General features: G+C 47.1%; 9 protein-coding genes across 9 annotated transcripts; 5 read left to right on the top strand and 4 right to left on the bottom strand.

The window, feature by feature from the left end:
- Positions 1-33: 33 nt before the first annotated feature.
- Positions 34-1,337, top strand: RhiXN_02801 (Enoyl-(Acyl carrier protein) reductase; the record flags this gene model as incomplete). Its single annotated transcript, XM_043322618.1, has 8 exons — positions 34-110; positions 169-294; positions 354-446; positions 502-611; positions 669-829; positions 887-992; positions 1,048-1,156; positions 1,220-1,337. The coding sequence occupies 8 exons, from the start codon at positions 34-36 to the stop codon at positions 1,335-1,337; spliced, it is 900 nt and encodes a 299-aa protein (XP_043178114.1).
- Positions 1,338-1,478: 141 nt separating this feature from the next.
- Positions 1,479-2,805, bottom strand: RhiXN_02800 (Zinc-binding dehydrogenase; the record flags this gene model as incomplete). The annotated part of the gene is made up of 4 exons (XM_043322617.1): positions 1,479-1,961; positions 2,017-2,157; positions 2,216-2,395; positions 2,455-2,805. 4 exons carry the CDS (start codon positions 2,803-2,805, stop codon positions 1,479-1,481), a joined length of 1,155 nt encoding a protein of 384 aa, XP_043178113.1.
- Positions 2,806-3,385: 580 nt separating this feature from the next.
- RhiXN_02799 (Fatty acid hydroxylase superfamily) lies at positions 3,386-4,772 on the bottom strand (the record flags this gene model as incomplete). The annotated part of the gene is made up of 7 exons (XM_043322616.1): positions 3,386-3,502; positions 3,575-3,679; positions 3,741-3,803; positions 3,855-4,038; positions 4,089-4,168; positions 4,221-4,298; positions 4,350-4,772. The coding sequence occupies 7 exons, from the start codon at positions 4,770-4,772 to the stop codon at positions 3,386-3,388; spliced, it is 1,050 nt and encodes a 349-aa protein (XP_043178112.1).
- Positions 4,773-6,498: 1,726 nt separating this feature from the next.
- On the top strand, positions 6,499-7,533 carry RhiXN_02798 (uncharacterized protein; the record flags this gene model as incomplete). Its single annotated transcript, XM_043322615.1, has 3 exons — positions 6,499-6,611; positions 6,664-7,030; positions 7,111-7,533. 3 exons carry the CDS (start codon positions 6,499-6,501, stop codon positions 7,531-7,533), a joined length of 903 nt encoding a protein of 300 aa, XP_043178111.1.
- Positions 7,534-8,648: 1,115 nt separating this feature from the next.
- Positions 8,649-10,779, top strand: RhiXN_02797 (uncharacterized protein; the record flags this gene model as incomplete). Its single annotated transcript, XM_043322614.1, has 5 exons — positions 8,649-8,686; positions 8,744-9,007; positions 9,065-9,434; positions 9,494-9,682; positions 10,342-10,779. 5 exons carry the CDS (start codon positions 8,649-8,651, stop codon positions 10,777-10,779), a joined length of 1,299 nt encoding a protein of 432 aa, XP_043178110.1.
- A 494-nt stretch (positions 10,780-11,273) lies between these two features.
- RhiXN_02796 (histone chaperone ASF1) lies at positions 11,274-13,209 on the bottom strand (the record flags this gene model as incomplete). Its single annotated transcript, XM_043322613.1, has 5 exons — positions 11,274-12,077; positions 12,135-12,204; positions 12,484-12,633; positions 12,694-13,039; positions 13,101-13,209. The coding sequence occupies 5 exons, from the start codon at positions 13,207-13,209 to the stop codon at positions 11,274-11,276; spliced, it is 1,479 nt and encodes a 492-aa protein (XP_043178109.1).
- Positions 13,210-13,395: 186 nt separating this feature from the next.
- On the top strand, positions 13,396-13,805 carry RhiXN_02795 (Mitochondrial ribosomal protein L37; the record flags this gene model as incomplete). Its single annotated transcript, XM_043322612.1, has 2 exons — positions 13,396-13,534; positions 13,597-13,805. 2 exons carry the CDS (start codon positions 13,396-13,398, stop codon positions 13,803-13,805), a joined length of 348 nt encoding a protein of 115 aa, XP_043178108.1.
- An 890-nt stretch (positions 13,806-14,695) lies between these two features.
- RhiXN_02794 (uncharacterized protein) lies at positions 14,696-17,203 on the top strand (the record flags this gene model as incomplete). The annotated part of the gene is made up of 7 exons (XM_043322611.1): positions 14,696-14,824; positions 14,860-14,990; positions 15,042-15,423; positions 15,480-15,791; positions 15,860-15,956; positions 16,019-16,863; positions 16,919-17,203. The coding sequence occupies 7 exons, from the start codon at positions 14,696-14,698 to the stop codon at positions 17,201-17,203; spliced, it is 2,181 nt and encodes a 726-aa protein (XP_043178107.1).
- Positions 17,204-18,558: 1,355 nt separating this feature from the next.
- Positions 18,559-19,795, bottom strand: RhiXN_02793 (uncharacterized protein; the record flags this gene model as incomplete). Its single annotated transcript, XM_043322610.1, has 4 exons — positions 18,559-18,573; positions 18,601-19,020; positions 19,077-19,440; positions 19,512-19,795. 4 exons carry the CDS (start codon positions 19,793-19,795, stop codon positions 18,559-18,561), a joined length of 1,083 nt encoding a protein of 360 aa, XP_043178106.1.
- Between the last annotated feature and the right edge of the window lie 417 nt (positions 19,796-20,212).

The following is a 20,212-nucleotide window of genomic DNA, read 5'->3' as shown; positions in this document are numbered from 1 at the left end:
GCACCTTGTTCTTTCAACTTTAATAAACCCAACATGAGCCACTTTCTTGCAAAAACTGTGTACGATGTCTCAGGCCGCATTGCGCTTGTAACTGGTGGTGGGACAGGAATGTAAGTCATACAATGTGTTTCTCCCGGTTGTAGAATGAGCTTCTGAGGTGTTTGTTAGTGGGCTCATGATAACACAAGCATTAGCTGCAAATGGTGCAAAGGTATACATTGGTAGCCGCAGGAACGAGGTCATCGAGAAAGCGGCAGATGAGCATGGGAATAAATTGCAAGGAGAAGTCATACCGTGAGCAATCTCTTGGTACATTTGATGAGTATATACGGTGCATTAACGTGACCCTTTAGAATTGAATTGGACGTAACAGATAAAGGAAGCATAAAAAAGGCCGTTGAAATTATCCAGAAAAATGATGGAAAGTTAGATTTACTCTTTAATAAGTAGGAACATTTCCTAAAATGGCACATTCTCTCATAAATTAACTCATTCTCTTAGCGCTGGTCGTAGCGGACCCAAATCTCCATTCTTTCTCGATGAATCAGCGCCTGAGAATAAAGACCCGCATACGCTCGGAAGCTCTATGTTCGATGCTGAAGAATTCGAGGGTATGTCACGTTAGACAGCCCTCAGTCTAGCGATGATTAACACCGTGATGGTTTCAGAATGGAGCCAGCTGTACACTATCAATGCCTCTTCGATATTCTTTGTTACAACTGCTTTCCTTGGGCTATTGCACAAAGCGTCTGAGGAACGGGGCGCATGGAGTGCCGGAATCATCAACACTAGCAGTATTTCCGGTCAGATGAAGAGGTCCCAAAACCACGTATGTAGAACTCGAGTTTTGAAACTAGTTTAGAGCGTGTCTGATATTTGTTCATAGTTTGCATACAATTCAGCCAAGGCCGCCAGCATTCATCTTACCAAAATGTTCTCTACAGAACTTGCAATCAAAGGAATCCCTGTTAGAGTAAACTCCATATCGCCAGGTTAGTGTGCTACGCAGTTTGAGTCACGAGCTTTTATGACGCATACACTCCATAGGAATGTTTCCTAGTGAGATGACTGGCCATCAAGGACAGTATATGAGCGGAGAAAAAGCCGATTCAATTGGCAAGGGTATCACTGGCGTGCCAATGAAACGTGGTGGATCGTAAGTGCACCTGGCTCTTTTTACGTCTAAAATACTCAATGTGCATTCCACCTACTAATAAAGGGAAACGGACATAGCTGGAGTTGCGCTTTTCCTGGCCTCACCTGCATCGTACTACATAACCGGTCAGATCGTAACCGTCGATGGTGGGTACATTGCCACCAACCCTGCGACGTCGTAGCATTCGAAAACTGGAAATTTTATACTTGCATAAAATTACACTGAACCAGTTGTAACAAGAGTATATGCGAATTGATTTTTAAAGACATTACTTAAATAATCATACACTCTCGACGAGCCTATTCAGTGAAACCTGTTTCAATTATTGATCTTTAGTCCAATCAATCACTACTTTGCCTTTCGCACGGCCACTCTCCAACCGACCGTAAGCTTCTCCCAGCTTGGTCCACGAATATGGTTCTCCATCGATCACAGGCTTCACTCTTCCGCCGGCGCACCACTCTGCTAGAGCTTTCATCTCCTCTTCCCCGGTCGTCAAATTTACGCAGTAATATTTTGGTCCCAACCCCGCATAGCCTTTAATTGAACGAAACAGCATTGAGGGCGTGGTAAGATAAGTGATGTTTCCACCCATGGTCGTTCGAGACGTTTTGTCTCCGACAATAGTTATATAGGTCCCCGCTGCTGCAGGCGGATGGTGAGGGTTATTCGGAGTCGGAGTTGGAGCCAGCAAAGCGGACAGATGTGGTATGAGCTGGGTGCCACCAACGCAATCGTAGATGACCTTGTAAGGTCCGAGCGAAAGAGCAGTCGAGGGAACGTCCTCAGTCGCATAATCGATAACCTGTTGGCGACCCATAGTTAGTTAGTTAATAACTCGAGATATCACATGCGCTTACTTCGTCTGCGCCATGCTCCTTTACAAACTCGGCGTTCTTGCCACTGCATATCGCAACAACTGTGGCTCCGAGTGCCTTGGCCAATTGCACCCCGATTATACCTGTTCCTCCGCTCGCGCCAACGACCAAAACTTTGGCATTCTGTACATTCATGATAGTTTGACAAAGTACAATGACAAAGTACGGTTTGTTCTCTTACCTGTCCAGTATTGACTTCGGGGTCTCGACTTAATCCACCACGCAGTACTAGACTAGTGTACGACGTCAAAAACACCAACGGAAGACTAGCAGCCTCGACATGACTCAAATTGGCTGGCTTGGGAACAATGGGAGCGGTTTCTGGGATAGTCAAATACGCTTGGTTAGTACCATTCCCATCCTATAGGAGACATCGTTAGTTGAATCAATCCGGAACAGCCGAAAGAAATTCCGACTGACCGTCGACATCCAAAATCCGAATACTTCATCGCCAACTTTCCATCGTCCAACACCTTCTCCGATAGCCACTACGACGCCAGATACATCTGACCCAGGGATTTTCGAGGCCAGCTCGCCGTCTTCGCCCTTGCGACTCGATCTCCCTCCGAACCAATCCAGCACAACTTTGTTAACGCCTTCCAGTCCTGCGAGCTGGACATCCACGGGATTGAGTGCGGTTGCGTGCACTCGAACTTTTATTTGTCCCGCAGCAGGCGGACGATGAATGACTTCGGTTTGAGTTATGTTAGATAATGTATTGGTTGTCGTGTTGTATGCATGGGCCGCATATGTCCCAGTTAGTTCAGACATAGTCGAGAAGAACAAGCTTTTGGCCTGGAAAAGAGTTGTGTCGACAATAGACATCCAAGTAGATGTCGAATATATACTGGTACGACTCCACAAGATTGCTGATAAATGGACACTGGACCTCCACCTCGTCTCGAACGCATTTGTCACTCTCCATCGTCATTCCCGTCAGAATTCGCACAATGTAACCACGTGTTCATCATGACCCAGTACTCGGAACCGCCCGGTCCTGTCAAGAATCATTCCAACCAGCCGTGTAACCAGCCTGCAGATTTTTACACTTGATATTATCCGATTTTGAAGACGCATTTGCAGATTCAGCGTGCAAGTCACCAAGCAAATATATTATGAATTGCGATGGTCTCGCCAATATATCCATTCAAAGAACAACGTAATCTAACAGCTAATAATTAACGTATCGATAACATAAAGCCAACGAAATATACGAAGATATCAACAAACACATTACATCCGTATAACACACATACGCCCAGGTAGGAGATCAGCATACAAAATATGTGGCAAATTTAGTCACGTTTTCGCTCGGTCACGCGCTGCACTGAGCATTACCGCGGTTGCGATTTTAATCTGATTTATGTTTGGCCAGAGCAGCATCAACTATTTTGATGTCATTCATCGGGTCGAACTCGGCAGACGGATGCTTGTAAGATCCGCCCCAACGATCCGCCCACGTGAAGTACTGTCCAAAAGAGGCAGCGACGATCAGTTACCATGTTGAGAAAAAAGTGCGGAATGCAGTCGGACAACATACCTGACCGTAGTTGCAGGTGAAATACAAGTGGTGCAGTGTGTGATGGGCTGGACCATTAATGATGTTGATGAGGGTGTTCCCGGTGATCATATCCGAGTCGTGAATCTAGGGAGTAGTGTGGCATAAGACTTCGATTGGGGGTCTTCTGAAAAGTCGTGAGACTCACAAAGATACTCCAGAAATTGACCGCAACAAACGATCCAAGATAGACCCATCGGTGGAGTGGGAACTGTAAAGAATGATCAGTTTGATACAATCAGACTTGAAATGAATATCGTACAAGAAAGATGAATATATGATAGGGAAGTGACTGGGCATATCCATCCACTGGGTGGAACGCATGGCTAGCGAAGGGGGTAGGAATCAACCATTTGTGGTGGGGCTTGTGCAGGCGTTTGTAAAGCAAGGGATGGTGCAGAAGGCGATGGATCCAATAGACGAGGTAATCGGTAAATACGAAGAAGCTGTATCTATGATCAGGACGGGTCTCGATTTAGGGGCTGTAGAGACTTACAATGGTATCGAAAGGACCAAGTATGTGTAGCCGTATTCTGCTGGATCCTCATATAGTCGCGAGTAGCCTCTCACCTCCCCCTAAAGACTAGTTTCAACACGCAAGTTCAGAGCTGGAAGCTATCATACGTACCAAGAACCAAGGGAGAGTAAGCAAGGTCATGCCAGGAAATGCGCGTAGTGCACATTCGATTTCCAACCTGACTTGGTTCTGAAAAGATGATTAGCATGTGTAAGGAAGAGCCGCTTCAGTTTTGCTCACCTTTAAAAATCTGGGATGTTTCATCATGTTGTGGTCGAAGATGAGGTAGTAGGACATTGCGGCAAAGACGAAGTACAGGACATGAATCCCAATCAATGTAATGAGGGAAAGAGAAAGCAATTGGCGGGGTATGTAGTCGCGGGGCCAGGCCGACGCGGTAACTGCTGGTGAAGCAAACCTAAGGAGCCATGGGGGTAGCCCACTGGTATGGGCTGCGATTCTGCCTGCGGCATCGGCCGCTTGTGTTACCGGTGGATGAGGCAGTGTACTGATGACAGACGTCCACAGCGAAGGGGTCGGTTGGGGGACTGCCGAGGCCGTAATGTTGGCTGCTACTTTTGGAAGAAAGACAGACAGAGGCAGTGCTGCAGCATAGACTCGGTCGAGAATAAGCTCGTCAACGATGTCTAGAACAATATCCATCGTGGTACAGTGAGGGAATGTAGCAGAGAATGTGGTCGGCCGCCCGTATTTAGGGACCGTACACCGATGCCAAAGAAGTCAGGGGAGACAGAAACAGAAAAAATCATATGTGTTTGAGACCACTTTTTATTGACCAATCAGATGGCGTCTTCGTAACTATCTGATAAGATGGTGAGTGCCCTGATCAATTATTTGATCTATGCCCGGGCCTCTGTGGTACCATAAGTAGTCAGGACTCTCACGGCATGTACCAGGAGTGTCCCCTTCGGATGTTTATACTCAGTGGATAATTTAAGATGCCTCAACAAAGAATCTACAATCAGGAGTACTGTGCGGGCCAATTCACTTGAAGCCTCGAACACTATGGTCACAGGCGTGATGCATATACATTTCACAGACGCTCTGTTTCTTCCTTGCAGTTAGATAGATTCAACGATTATCTTAAACCAAAATAAATCAAGTACGTAAATGACCTCGAAGACATTACCGTATTCGGCTATCCTAACCCGGCTCGCCGAGGAGAGTTGATACACATGAATCCCACGTGCTGGTGATGGGCCGTCTTCACGCACCCTCCTATAATTATCGACTTCAAGTCACCAACCCATCAATGCTATAAGTCTTTGCAGCCCAGTCTCGACTCTGTTCTCGAATAGATCTTGCCTTGGCTACACACTGTTGAATACATGGGCTGCCAAATCGCTTCCTCTGGCCCGCAGACGACCGGATATCATTGGAATCGTATTCTTTCCCACCTATCATGGACTGTTTCGCCTGAAGCCGGCTCGTTAGCGGCAATCGCGTCATGTTTTCGGGTTACACTATGGACAGTCCCCGCAGTGATACGGTAGGTGCAATTCGCCGTTTGGGTCTGAACAACAATCTTGCCCAGAACAAAAATGTCCCTAAATTTGTATGGAAGCGGCGCGATGTTTGGAGCGAACATTGATAGTCCAGATTGCTACGTCAAGGGATATTAGAGGTAAACCACATCTCCGGAACTAGCGTCATGCCTCGCTCAAACAACACTCCGGGACATCCGTAGTTTATTTCGTATACTGTATGGACTCGGCTCATCGATATCCGGGACCCATGCCAGTTCGTGGCCCTGAAACACCTGATATGGTAATTGTTAGGTTTCTCGTTCTGAGTGGTCGTTGACGAGTAAAAGTTTCATGTACCACGAAATCTTCTGGGACTCTTGAATGTTCGGAGAACTGCGCGAGCTGCGGGTGTACATCTCTGTGTGGGGAGTTCTTTGGGAGAGTTCTTGAGCGACTCTTGTTGAAATGTGGCGGTGCCTCCAAGAGCTCATCTCTTGCAGGTGGTTGTTCGCTAGGGACCGACGGATCCGGAGTGCTCGCTGACAACAGCGAGTCCCGCAGCGCTCCCGGGATTTCCGGGGCCTCTGTTACATCGGCTCTCATTCCCATTTAATTCTCGAACGCGCAGGGACTTACCTTATCGCCCGTACCAGCAATGGAGAACACTTCTCAGATTGCGCAGAAAAGGCATGTTAATATGATTGGACAATGACCTCCCGCTAACCGTTTTTGCGATTCATTCCAGCCAACTGACCGCGAACAAGTCACCAGAATTTCCATATGAACTAATCAATTTAATTGCAGACTTTCTCTTCGAGTTGAAGCCTTCGAGTCATAGTGGAAACGTCGAGAACGAGACTATATGTTGTGTAAAACCGGAGTGGCGCCATGTCGCTGGCTTCATGAACGCTTCTCGCAAGTTACATCGAATTGGTCTCGAACGCTGGATTGGAGTATTAATAATCCGAACCACGCTAGATCTCGAGATTGCCGCATCGTTTTCTCACTATATCAGGTACGGCTTTGCTGTATCTAATTTCGGCATCAACAATTAATTTCGGCCATAGGGAGTTGATCTTTGAAGTTTCCCAGTTTTTACCTTTGGATAACTCCGTTTGGTCTCGATTCCCCAAACTACGAGCTATTTCTATTGATTGTCATGAAGATGTACAACAAGTACCGGGCGCCCATCGGTTCGCATATCGAAAGGTACTTGTGACTCTGCCACAGACTCTAAAGTATCTGGAAGTCAGACACGCTCACGGGCCTGACGCGAGCATAATCGCGTGTGCCAAGCGACACTGCCCCAAACTTGAATCGCTATGGTTGGGAAGATGTACTGCGTTCAACCGTATTCCTGCATGTCATTTTTGGATGGCGTTCCCCTTCGAACACAACTGTTACTTCTCCTGCGAAGGATCTGATTCATATGCGGTGAGTGTGTTTCTCTAGAAGTATGCTCATCAGCTTGACGTGACCTTTTTTTTTTTTTTTTTCTTAACCGCGACCAATAGCACTCGCTTGCTGATGAGCTGGCCTCGCTCAGAAACCTCAAGTCACTTCGCTTGGGGATATACCTCATGCCCTCAGCCGCAATGCTAGCCCATAGATGTTTTCATGTTTACGGCCAGCCCGCACCACCGCAGATCAACTGGCAAACGGCGCTTACCTTAACTTCGCCGGATACAGTTGACCCACAACCGCAGCCTCAACCTCCACCTCCACCTACACCACCTCAGGTTTCAGATTTGATAGCGCTGCTCCATCAAGAACCAGAAGAAAAAAATTGTGAAAGATGCAGAGAAGAATCGTTTGATCTATCAAGATCCGCAACAACCAGTGCGAACCGCATTCTGAAGAAGGGTGTCCCCAGTTTGGAGCGTATAGAATGGATGGATTGGTTCACCCCCAAACATTTGGGCACTTGCTCTGGCTAATGAGAGCTACAGGGAATTAAACTGGCTCAAAAACATCCCATTAGATGCGATCATGATGAATAGATCACACGAGCGGTATCCGTTCCACTCGTCCTACTTCCACGCTATTCTACTAGGTTTTGTCATACCAACTAGAGCTAGGCTTACGCGTAATAGAGTTCTATTCTAATACATGTATATAAGGTGCTATAGACAAAGTTGTTTTAATTCATTCTCTGAGAGAATAGTTATCCAGCTTGTTTAAGCGAGGCTCCAATCCGAGCCAGTCTTACGCCTCACCACGTATACAGTTCGCCTTGAACTTTCTCATACAGATTGGATCTTTTAGTTGTAAAATTTATATAAAAATTGATACTGCACTTAAGACATCTCGAAAACTTATAAGCTATTGAACGCCCGCATGTATTGATAAAATCGGGGAGTGACAATTCGTAGAGGTAGAGAGGTAGTATGTAAGTAGAGAGATTTATCTAAAAGGTCTCAAGGTGGTGTGTCTAGATTTGAGCCGATGTGGCGAAAATCCACAGTGCCACAACCTAGCAGCTTGTTGAGCCTTAGTCAACTTAGGCAAGGAACCCGGTGATCGATGTTTCAGATATATCCAATGATACACAAACCCCACAACGTAACGTATCTACGTAGAGGGTGTACGTGGAGCATAGATGAGTATATGGCCTCATTATGGCAAGCGATTTTGCAGCCGATTAGCAATTATCAGGGGGTGGCTATCGGTGGCTCCAAACGCCGGAGTACCAGGTGGAGCAGTTTGCATATATGCAGGAGGGAGTTCTCAGGTTATGATTTTATGGGCATGGAATTAGGCACCGGCTATGTGCACAAGTCATCGAGAAATTCTCACCAGAACTATTGTATTTACTAGCTATAGCGCCTGTGGCATAGCAACTACGCAGCAAGAATATCGTTGGATAACAACGCACCCTACGTATGCCTACTTAAACCCAGAGCGCATGACCAAGATTAGCTACCACCCAAACACTCATGTGTGTGTTCCGAACGATGTTCCGACAACTTTAATTGAATTTATCATAACTCCATTGACTGGTACTTGTTTTTCGATCTTTTAGTAGCCACAACCCATTCCTTTGGTTTCATACATGGGTTATTCAATATCCCAGCCAAAGCAATACACTCCGTAAGTAGTTTGAAAGTATTGCAAAAGATCTTTCCGTTAAACTGTCATCTCAACCAGGCCCACTGTTAAACCTGTAGTGTTTAGCATCGAGATATTTGAGTTAGTAGCGGACTATTTGTTTGAAGTCAGCCCATTCATTCTCCAGAGCAACAAAGAGCCCGAAATGATTTGCTGCCGGAAGCCTCCATGGGAGGAAGTATCCGGGTTCATGAATGCGAGCTCGGCGCTTCATTCTATCGGCATGGTCCGGTGGGTTAGTGTGCTTAGCATCCATACCCCACAAGATTGGCATACTGCTCTCCGCTACCGCGATTCGGTTAGGTGCGTGTAATAAGAAGGGTTTACCTGTCTCAATAATCATAAGTACCTCCAATCTAGAGAACTAAATTGCCTCGATGGCTGCTTCAATACGACAGAGTCTGGAACAGTCCTGGCTCACTTTCGCCGACTTTATACCATATCGATCGATTCGCATAGCGACATTCAACGTAGCGCTGATACGGGTCGCTTCTCTTACTATACCCTCCTCACTACTCTTCCTTCATCAGTTCTTCGACTTCACGTTAAAAATGCACATTCTCCTGCTATCAATATAATTAATGTAGTTAAGCGTTATGCTCCTAATCTGGAGGAGCTCTGGTTAGGAAGATGCACTATGTTTAACCGTTCTCCGGCATGCGGATTCTGGAGTGCGTTCCCATTGGAACATAATTCGTATATTGCTCTAGAAGGAACTGATGACTATGCAGTACGTGATGAGTTTATCATTGCTGGAGGCTGAGATTACAGTACTAACATCTTCCGCAGCACTCCCTGGCTCAAGAGCTTCAGCCTCTCCAAAGACTCACAACGTTGTATACGGGCATATACATGGCCCCTTCCGACATAGTACTTGCCCACCGGGTCTTTCACACTCGCCAATCTATCGCCCCGCAGGAAATCAATTGGGAACATGCAGTTGTCATGCAGGAAGGTATCCAGGGGATACAAGCCGAGGTCAATACATCGATTGACATCTCGAGCTTGGTTTCCTTACTTCACGCTTTATGTCTGCTTCTCGCCCCCTTCATGATATGGGGATGCTCCGCTGGGTTTACCTGCTAACCATACGTGATTCAGGAGATTGGGAAGTAGTTCTTAAAATGACAAATTCAGTTCGGTTAGTACTATTTCCATCCCCGAGGCTCCTACGATGCTGAATTACTGCTTCATTGTGTCTCCTGATGTACGCGCCATTGAAGAGAACTAATATGTTTGGATGGGGCTCTTGATTCTGGTAATCAGTCTGTCTTAAACCAATTTCCACATCTACATACTGTCTCGATCAACGCACACGAGGACGTATACAAGAATGCTTCAGGGCGCTTCTCGTACCGTGATGTCTTTAATTTACTACCTACAAGCATCTTGCGGCTGGAGATTACGTGCGCTCATGGCCCTGATCTCAGTATTATGAGAATTGTGAGAGATCACTGCCCCAATATTGAGGTGCTACGCCTGGGGCGATGTACTATGTTTAATAGGATTCCAGCATGCGAATTTTGGCTCGGATTTCCTTTCGAGCACGACGCATATATTGCATCCCATGGTATAGAAGATTACGCCGTATGTTCTTCTATCGCTTAGATGCATATTTATTCTGACCTTTGTTGAAGCACTCGGTTGCTCAAGAGATAGTATCTCTTAGGAGACTGAAACAACTTAGACTCGGGGTTTACCTTGTTCCCTCCGCAACTGTGCTCGCTCACCGTGCCTATCATCTTCGAGAAGTGGCAGCGCCTGTTCCAGTGAATTGGCAGCAGGCTCTCATTGACTCTGGACAGCAACCTGCCGTAAATGAACCGCCCGACGAACCTCTGCTTATCGAGTTTTATCACCGCGACGAGGAAGCGGAAAGCAAGTTTGGACCAGACACTTGCTCATTCTGTCGAGATGGATTTTACGAACAATCGAGGGCTCTCGAACGTAGCGCAAGCGCAGTGATGAAAGCAATGGTCCCATCACTGGAAAGCGTAGAGTGGATGGATTGGTTTAGCCCCTACCACCTAGGTGTCAGCAGATGCGATGTCGGCCCGGGTGCTGCCAGAGTTTGAAGTCGACAAAATCCTCAATCTCAAACCATCTCCAAATGCCAATGATCGCTATGCTTTCTCAAATTCACTACACAAACCTATTCGTGATTATTTTGTTCTACCCTAGCCCATCCGTCGATGATTGCTTCGGTACTTTTCTTTATTTTTATGTGTAAGAACGCCTAATTGGACGCGTTTCTCAATGTTGGGCACTGTTCTCAGTACTTTTACGCCACACGCATGTATTCTAATTCACCTCCCCATTCAAAATACCTGTATGACATACCATCCTGCGAGCTCATTTTCTAAACAGTGGGAAGAGAAGAAATCTATATACAAATCATGCAATTGCCGCACTGCATTACCGCCGTAGAGGGGCGTTGTATAACAAGGGCTTGTGATCTGTGTGTTGGTTAGTACCTTATGGGAACAGAAGCCTTATAGTAGCTTCCGAAAAGTAGCTACCACTGTGTGCTGACAATCTTGCTCGAGGCAAGTTGACCTAGGATTAATTTCTAAACATCTTGTAACATCCGCATGGTTGTCATATCTGGAACAACGCCTTTCTCATGCATGAGCCATTCCGCCACCTCGATGTGTCTCCCCTTGACAGCCTCCAATAAAACTTTGGTCGTTGGTTGGGCTCTGTCCTCCATTCGCCTACGTTTTGCCCCAACGGTTCCCTGGGCTTGTTGCTCTACGGAAGGCTCAATCATCAACTTCAACGCGCCTAGATCACCCGAGGCGGCAGCAATCTGTAACGGCAAACAAGATTTGGCACTGGGATCTGCGCCGTTCCGTAGCAAAAGTTCCAACAACGGGCGTTGCGCTGGCCCAGCTCGCACGCACATGGCTAAAGAAAACGCCGATCCAAGCGCCGGGAATTCAAGCGTGTATCGACGTTCTAGAGCCTCGAGAAAGGTTAACGGATTGGTACGAGAGTTTGCATTCGAACAAAATAATGGGTTAGGAGTAAAATTAGGCCCGTATTTTCGCCTCCGCTTCGGTTTGGGTTGGCTTTGTAGGTTTCGGAACAGCCATCTACCTGGTGAGACGCGGACAGCCTTGAGCTCCGACCGGGATAACAAGGCAAGCGGACACATGTGCTCCAGATAGTCGAGAACGATTTCAGTGCATATTGGATAGGAGAGTGCGCTCTCTAAGATGAGCCCGGGTGTTATGAGAGCCGATGGCTTGAGTCTGCCCAGTATGAAATAGGCTCGGCAAGACGGCGGAGCGTGGTGGAAGGTGTGCAAAAGGTGTTTATTGACAAGGGGTAGTTGAGCCGAAGTAGAGTATGCCAATATTTCAAACAGCAGCTAAGACGAGGGAAGGCTATGAGGAAGAACAAGGGCGAGGGGAGTCGAGTTGCTCACTTCAGCCGGTAAATCTAGAAGTCCAGTTCGTCTGTCATACATGTGTACGGAAAGAGTTGCGGCAGTGCTACTAATACAATATATACAAGTCGGCCTCCAAAACTGGAGGAGACGACAAATAACGGTGGTGGATAGAAAGAACTACAAACCCGGAAAATATGCGGTAGCTGAATGATTACTAAGCAGAGAGAATGTATATGGAAAGTAAATCCCTGTATATTGAGACAGAATACGACAGCGCATGCGACAGACAACCGACCATACACTAAATAAACAGCTCTACCAGAAGTATCCTGCGTACAACCATGATTACCCGAGAAATAATAATACGAATGTTATACTGTTTTACGATGCGGCTGGAACGGATACAGAGGATGCTGAAAGCCCACCGTACGCCCCAGGGTCTCGAGCCAACGGTGCGCCCGGAGCGGCGTTTGTTGTATTGGATGAAGCGGTGGGTATCGAAGGGGTGGTTGGCGCAGGAGTGGCGTCGGTATCCCTGGTGGATATCGATGTTAGATGTGAGCAATAAATACCACCGATAAAATGAATTACTGACCACTTGATGTTGAACCTCGTTACACGAGGCTTTGCAGCCAGTTCTCGACGTAGCCGAGAGAAATCTATTTCAGCTGGAGGGTCTTGGTTCATTTCCTCTGTGTCGTATTCGGTATTTTGATAGTATCCCACTCGGACAAACTCCTGGTCTTTGTATAGGCCTGTTAGAATAACTGCTGCAACTCCTAGTACATCCTCTTTAGGTATGCTTGCGGGGTTGGGTGGGTTGGCTTCAAAATCAAAGGCGTTCACGCCAGGGGGTACTGGTCCAACCATACAGTCGTCAAGTTCTTGATCAAGATCTTCTCGGTCGGGAGAGGCGACGAATATAACTCTCCATTCAAGGTCTAGATAAGACAGTAAGTTAAACAGGATATGATATTGGCCAGATACTACATAATAACTCACCTTCCTTCAGTGGAGCTATGCACTCGAACGTAACCTTGAAGTAGTATGGATCTTGGAATTTTGCCGGATTGTTCAGGAATGTGACATCACGTATAGTTACAATAGACATAATGTATCACTTTCGATGATTTTCCGGAGCTGAGTAGAGCGTTACAAGATGTGTCGGACAAAGTGGTAGTTGTGTGTTTGTCGCGTCGCGTACCTTACAACAAAATAAACGCCGTAAAGTCACGTGCGGCGGGCCGCGAATATCAAAGGAAATCATTTTACTGACACCCTGATTGTAACGCCCACAATGATATCTGCACGCATAGTCTCCCGAACAACTTGTTGCGCATACAGGCTCAACTGTCAGATATTGAAAATTCGATTTGCGTCTAGCTCCACGGAAAAAACCACTGCCGCACCCACTTCCACTTCATCTAAAGCCCCGAGTACGAGCAAGCCGCCCCCACCCTTTCCCATTCACTATCCACTTATTAAAAACATATGACAGTTTCTTCATGCCCTGCAAATACGAATCTCACTGGCCTCGCCTGGCTTAAAGGTCAGCCGCCAGTTTTAGCACTTGAAGACTCCGAGTACCCTGCTTGGCTATGGACTTTGTTGGATGAAAAGAAGCCAGGAGATGGAACGTCGAAACCCGAAAGAAGGAAGCAAAACAGGGACAGGATAAAACTTCAAAATTTCATGAAGAGCCAGTAATGCCGGGCAGCTAGGTTAGTTCCTTTTGTGTCTTTCATTCCGGCAAGAAAGTCAGAATAATCAGTTTGTGCATTTTTAGTGACAAATACTTGAAATTTGTGGTATTCATTGTAGATCTAGTGAATTCAGCGGACTAGTTCGGTTAAGCTTGTTGGTATGTTGGGCAGCAAGACGTCCATTTCAGAATGTGGCGATTTGTTCCTACCCCAATTTGTTTGTGCCCGGGTCATCTACTGAGCGCTGCGGACGGGAGAATTTTCGGGGGGTTCCAGGCTTTGATCATTCAGCTAGGAGTTTATTCGTTAAGATTAATAGAAGTGTAGCATCGATAGGGATAGATGTAACCAAGATTACATGGGAAGGCAGCCCCAAGTTGGCCGCACCATTTCAGGCTATCTTGTAGAGTTCAGCATGCAGCCACTGCAATGCTTGCTGAAATATCGAAAAGACATGCGTCACCGGTGTTTGTTACACTCTTGAAAGGTGCCTTAAGCACGTCCCCCTTGTGTCTGGCCCTGGCCGAATGTGCCGGAATCGTAGGTAGGTGTGAACACCATATGGGCGTGGTTGCAGTCCAAGGCACCCATAACCTTATACGCTTACAGCATTTTACTCAAATGGTTCCATCACCCGGGTGTTCAAACATTATTTCTTATTAATAATCATAGAAAGAAGTTGCTTCACAATGGTCATGCCAAAAGCGGAAACGGGTAAATGCCAAGCCATGTGATCTTAAGACCCTGGGGATTGGAAATGGAATGCGGGGCCCAACATAAAGATTCCAGTACTCCCCTTTCGTCCTCTCTTGTCGTCTCTCTACGCTGGCCATACTCCACCAGCTGATACACTGTCTTTATTCGTTCTGACGCTCGTTAAATTGATAAGTAACTATGCTTGATTTTACCAATCGCCGGTTTACTATTCGCATTGGTCGTGCGAGCAAACCGCTGAAAACGGGGGAGCACATCGCAAGGAGGACGAGTACATTGGGACGAAAGACGAGTGCTCGAAGGGTGTCTGTTCGTAATTCGACTGCTTTGAAGCGTGCCTCTAGTGGGCTGGCGGCGTGAACAGAGGAGCAAGCGTGCGCCGGTCCCAGTCGGCCCTACGTCGTGGTCCTAGTGTGAAACGCACTTCGAGCACGACACGTCGGAACAGCAAACGAATGAGCACCATGGCACAGAAGTATGTACAGTCATTTCCTAACTTGCCTTTGTTAACCGAGATTTTAAGCAGTCAACTCTTGGCTCCTCCCTCCTCATCTCTTGACATACCCGTATCCACAAGTGAAACGGATGAGCCAGAGGCAACTGCGTCTCTCACTTCGCCAGTCACTAGTCCAACATCTCCCAAGTCGTTCCTTAGCAAACTTACCAGTCGCTTCCGTGGTCGAAGCAAGGTTCCAAAGGTGGAAGAGAACCATCCGTCGCTGGACTCGGTAACTCAAGGAATCACAGGCGGCCTTACGGCAGCACTTCCATCTACCGATCTTACTCCGGTTTCCCATATTCCAGACCCACCGTCCTTGCGATCTCCCTCCCCGACCTCTCGGGTTACATTCGTAGATGCTTGTGAGCCGTCCAAGTCCAAGTCTGAGCCTCAATCCCCAAGCTCCGTCGTACAAGCTATAACTTCCGCATATCCTACACAAAAGGATGCTGTCCTCGAGACGAGGGTAATGATGACGGTGAATGGATCGATGCAGAGGATGATGAAGTAGACTTGGAGCCCCGCAAATCCTTGGGTCTGAAATCGGGAGCTTCGATCGACCTAATGCATGAAGGCGTCCCTGCGTATAATGTCCCTCGGCATTCTGGAGATCTTGGGGTACCGGCAATTTCTCCTGAAGTTATTGATCCACTCGGAACCGATACGCAGATCAGCTTGCAAGTTGGGGATCAATCGAATCCTGATCCTCTGGCCGCGTCGTTGCATGCATTGCTCCTCAATGATCAGCCTCGCGATACCTCCAGTTCAGATGCTCGAGTAAGCCAATGGCTAGTGGACACACCCCAGGTCCAGCTTAATGGCCAAACATCGACCAACCCGGACAGGCCAAAAACGGCACGATACCAAGCGGTGCTAGCACGCCCTCCAAACGAGAATCGAGGAAACCTCGTCCACCACAAATTGTCGTTCCCCCTCTTTCGAGTAACAACCCATACCGGTTCCATTACCACCCTCGCCCTCAGGTCCCCTGTCGACTGTGTCAGAAACCAATCCTTTCCGTTCCTTGATATTCGGGGAACAAGGATTGACGACCAATGCACTTCCTACTGAAGAGACGGCACCTCCACCATCGCCTTCCATTTTGCTGACTCCAGCCCTCGAATTGAACGGCTTTGAGTTGGGCACCAGCCGTAAGAGTAGCGAAATTTTGACTCTGGACTATGCCCAGGTCCCACTGCCGGCCTCCCCCAGTCCGTCGAGCATGTTCGCCGCTCGAAACAGCGAAGACACATTGCCAATCACAGATGGCGACAAGAAAAGCATCGCACGAGTCAACTCCATGTCTACTCTTGGCGGACGAAGTTTGTCGACAGCTCCATCTACGCGTGGTCCGACAACCCCAACTTCAATGCGCTTCCCTGGGCATCCTGCCTTAGCGCACTTTACTTTTGGAGGGCCTAGTAGTCCTAGTTTGAATGTTGAAGACTGTGAAGCGGGCGAAGAAGAACAACGTGGGAGGTCTCTGGAGGTTCAAGACAGCAAGCGGCGGATGCGCAGTGTTTCCCCAAAACTCGATGCTGTGCAAGAAGGAGATGAAAGTCGGCGGAGCTCAAAGGCCTCTTTTGAGGCGGGCGAGCTGAATGTGAACCCAGAAGACAAGCCGATGGGTGCTTTGCCTTTGATAGAGGAAAATGCAACTTTTGGAAAGAGGAGTGATGGGGATTCGGAGAGTGAACACGAAGACGAGTGTGGTTTTTACGCATTTGCAGAACGACAGCTAGAAGAGGATAAGAGAGCGACCGACGCAAAACCTAAGCGCAGCAAGACCATGTCGTTCTTGAATGTTGGGTTTGGCAAACGCAAGAGTGCAATTGGGGAGCCTCAATCGGTAAGAAGTCTTCATTTATTTATCCAAACGTAGGTGCTGATCTCCGTTCTGTTAGCCACCTTCGACCTCAGTATCTCGAAGCGCGACGTCTTCTCGTCTGCTGGCTTTGCCTGCAGCGGGGCCCAAGCGCTCGTCCACGCTCATGGCACCACCGCCCGGAGGTAACAGGATCTCTCGGCTGGTGCCGACACAACGGTCTTCAACCCTTCTCGCCGAACCTCTAAGCCCACGTGAGGCGGTCTCTCCTATCATGTACACTGCGGGGGATATCCAATCCGAGGCGGGAAAAATTGAGGATGAGGAGAGTCGGCGGCTTTGCGAGGCAGCGTTCATGTTCTAAAGTCAAGGTATCCAACACGCCCTAAGTGTTGCACCGCCTCTTACAGGAATCTAGGGTATTCAAGCTTGTCCACGGGTCAGCCTGTATTATATTTAGTCTCGTCATTTTAGTCATTACCCGTATACCATTTATATCGCCACATTCATTTCGTTTGCATGCTCTCTCAACCTCCACATTCGCTCGTCTCGATCGTTTTTTTAATCCTGTATCTACGACTTTTTCTGGGCTTTCGAGTTGCTGATTTGTATGGGGTCGACGAGCTGTGGTTGTAGTTGTTATCTTGGGTTGTCCATTTCGGACGTAATACATGGATTTTCGTCGAACATGTCGATGGGCGTTTCTTATCGCGCTCCCTGACACTTGTGATACGCACAGACCATCGTCAGGACCAAGTTCATCGTTGTCGATAACAGTATCGATCACCCTTTTTAACCGAGCCCGTTGTAAACACAGTGCATATTGGATAGCCTCCCGTAAAGATTAAAACTACAGCTAAACTGGACTTGCCTAAAGGTGGAATAATTACAAAACGAGTCCATCAATCATCAATAAATAAGTGATAATGACATCATCTACACTTTGGTGCAATGTAGGATGTCTTAGCTTGGCTTCAACTCTTACTGGAAGTCATCCACTTAGTTGTTACAGCCCCAGTGACTCGAGCCCGCCTGTCGCCCATCTGAGAAAAAAGCTTTTCACGTATACGTATCGAGAAGTTCCCCAAACATACATGCATGCTCATCGCAACGCATATTCTGCCTATCACAAGCGCGGAGAAGCGTGCATTGAGGCAGTAGCCCAACGCCCCGTACTATTTTAGGGTCTAGACACTGATTGGAACACCCGGATTCGAGACTGGCACAGGTTTCATCCTAGGTTGTCTCGAGTTCCATTATAAACACCGCTCTTTCAATTAGTGCCACTTATTCGCTATGTCTACAATGGACTACCATGTATTGATATGTAGGGAAAATCTGTAGGTTGCTTGATTTGGAATGATATAAAGCATCCGAAGTAATAATATACGTGTCTAAGGCTATTTTTCATCAAAAGAAGGTAGTGACCGGAAAAACAAGGATACCTTGTACATGTATTAAGGTTAACTTTGACCAATATAAATTAATATTTAAATACATAGATAGGTGGATAAATGAAAAATTAAACAAGTTGGTTCGAGAATGATACAGTGCAGTGTTTTGTATTCGGCTACATATTGCAAACCTACTAGTCCGTTGTTGGGGGTATTCGAGATTGGACAATCCTTCATAGATAACGGAAGCCTTAGTTATTATAATAATTAAAGTATCATGCCACATAACAACGATAGGACGTTTCCACGTTGAACCAGTATCGCCCTATGATATGGAGTACTATAGGTGACATGAGCGCGAGCTTACGCCTAGATGATTAGGCGTAAACCAACTCTGCCATTGCACTTCAGCCAGGGAAGGCAACAAGACTTTGAGCGTTCTTGTGGCATTTGACTCAGCGTCAATATTAGCTTGAGAAAACTCTAATTCACAGAACCGACAAGACTGTCGGCTGAATCCGGGCTCTGAGCTAGGCTTGTGCAGCAGATCTATGAGGTCATCGGCGGTTGCAGGCTCCAGCCCGGGCGGTATCGCCTCCCCTGCAAGAGCGGCGGGTGCATGCCTGGCAAGTGTTATGGCTTGCTGCCAATTAAAATCATTGGGAGCTGATATCTCTTGTGCGTGGTATATTCGATGTGCTAGAACTACCGAGGTCGGTATCAAGTAAATACCTACTTGAAGAGTCTTCAATCTCTTCAATGGAGCAAGTTCTTGGGCTAGCGAGCTCTAGAATGAAGCGATGAGCGTTAGCGCACAACTTGTTCAATAACTACGGGACTTACTGCATATTCATCCGTCCCATCACTCGAAATATACGAATCATGCTCGAATGGAAATGAGCGCCAGAATTGGCAGGCGGGTGTCCTGTTGAACATGTTACAACGCCCAAGCCTGAGCTCTTGTAACTTAGGGCAGCATCTCTTAACGATCGCAATGATCTTGACATCCGGTCCGTGTGAATTCTTGATCTCAAGTCGGAGCAGAGAAGAAGGAAGGGATGTAAATATATCACGATAGGAGAACTGCCTCTCATTGTGATGAATGTCGTTATGCAAATCGATTGACAACGAACGGAGTCGAACGAATTGATTCAATACTGTACCGTACTCGCTGTCTAAGGGTGGTTGATCAAAACATCGTAAATCCCTATATGAGGGTACAAATCGAGCATACCGTGAGTAATGAGGGGGAAAACGGTCTACTCCTAAGTTGCCTACCGAATCCATTGGAAATATGGGATAGCTATGTCCAAATCTTCCTTTGATCGACAAATAAGCATTCGTACCCATCGTTCCATCCCGATCCTGTGTAGGTCAGCTGAAGCACTCATGAATCCAGCGACTGTACTCCATGAGGGTTTGCGTGGTAACACGAACGTATTCCCAGTGATTTCGGCATCTGAATCTGCCAGGTATGTGGTCTCAAACAAGAAGTCTGCGATCAATTCCACCGTATCAACGGGGAGAGTAGGACCAGTACACCGACTCCGGCTAGTCGACATTTCCCTGCACCATTAGAGTGTGAACGTTTTTACGCCCATCCAAGCGGTAGTTCACTGGCCTTACCCGCGTTCAAACTTAACGCTTAAGGGGTTCCATAATGCCAGTCTATAGAAGTAAGAAATAAATTGCCTGAAAAGGAAGACCAAGTAATTGAGATATGGGAGAGCATTGATGCTCATACTAGGTTTGTTGGTGTAGGTGGGTTTGACTAGTAGTATCAAAGTATGTTAGAGTGGGCACATTGGAGTTGGATTTATACTCTAGTCGATGGCAGTGATGAACCCCAAAAGCCTAGAAAAGCCTCATTACATCTGGGTTTAACAGTACCCCACATATAAGGCAATGCCTTTTGTGCCCAAAAACCTGTCACTCTTAGTTTCCCTTGTCGCGGTGACCTGTGGCTTCGTCAATGCCGT

This window comes from Rhizoctonia solani, chromosome 3, assembly GCF_016906535.1.
Source record: "Rhizoctonia solani chromosome 3, complete sequence".
Taxonomy (NCBI): domain Eukaryota; kingdom Fungi; phylum Basidiomycota; class Agaricomycetes; order Cantharellales; family Ceratobasidiaceae; genus Rhizoctonia; species Rhizoctonia solani.
Note: the sequence above shows the minus strand (reverse complement) of the source record. Positions and strands in the feature narration are given on the sequence as shown.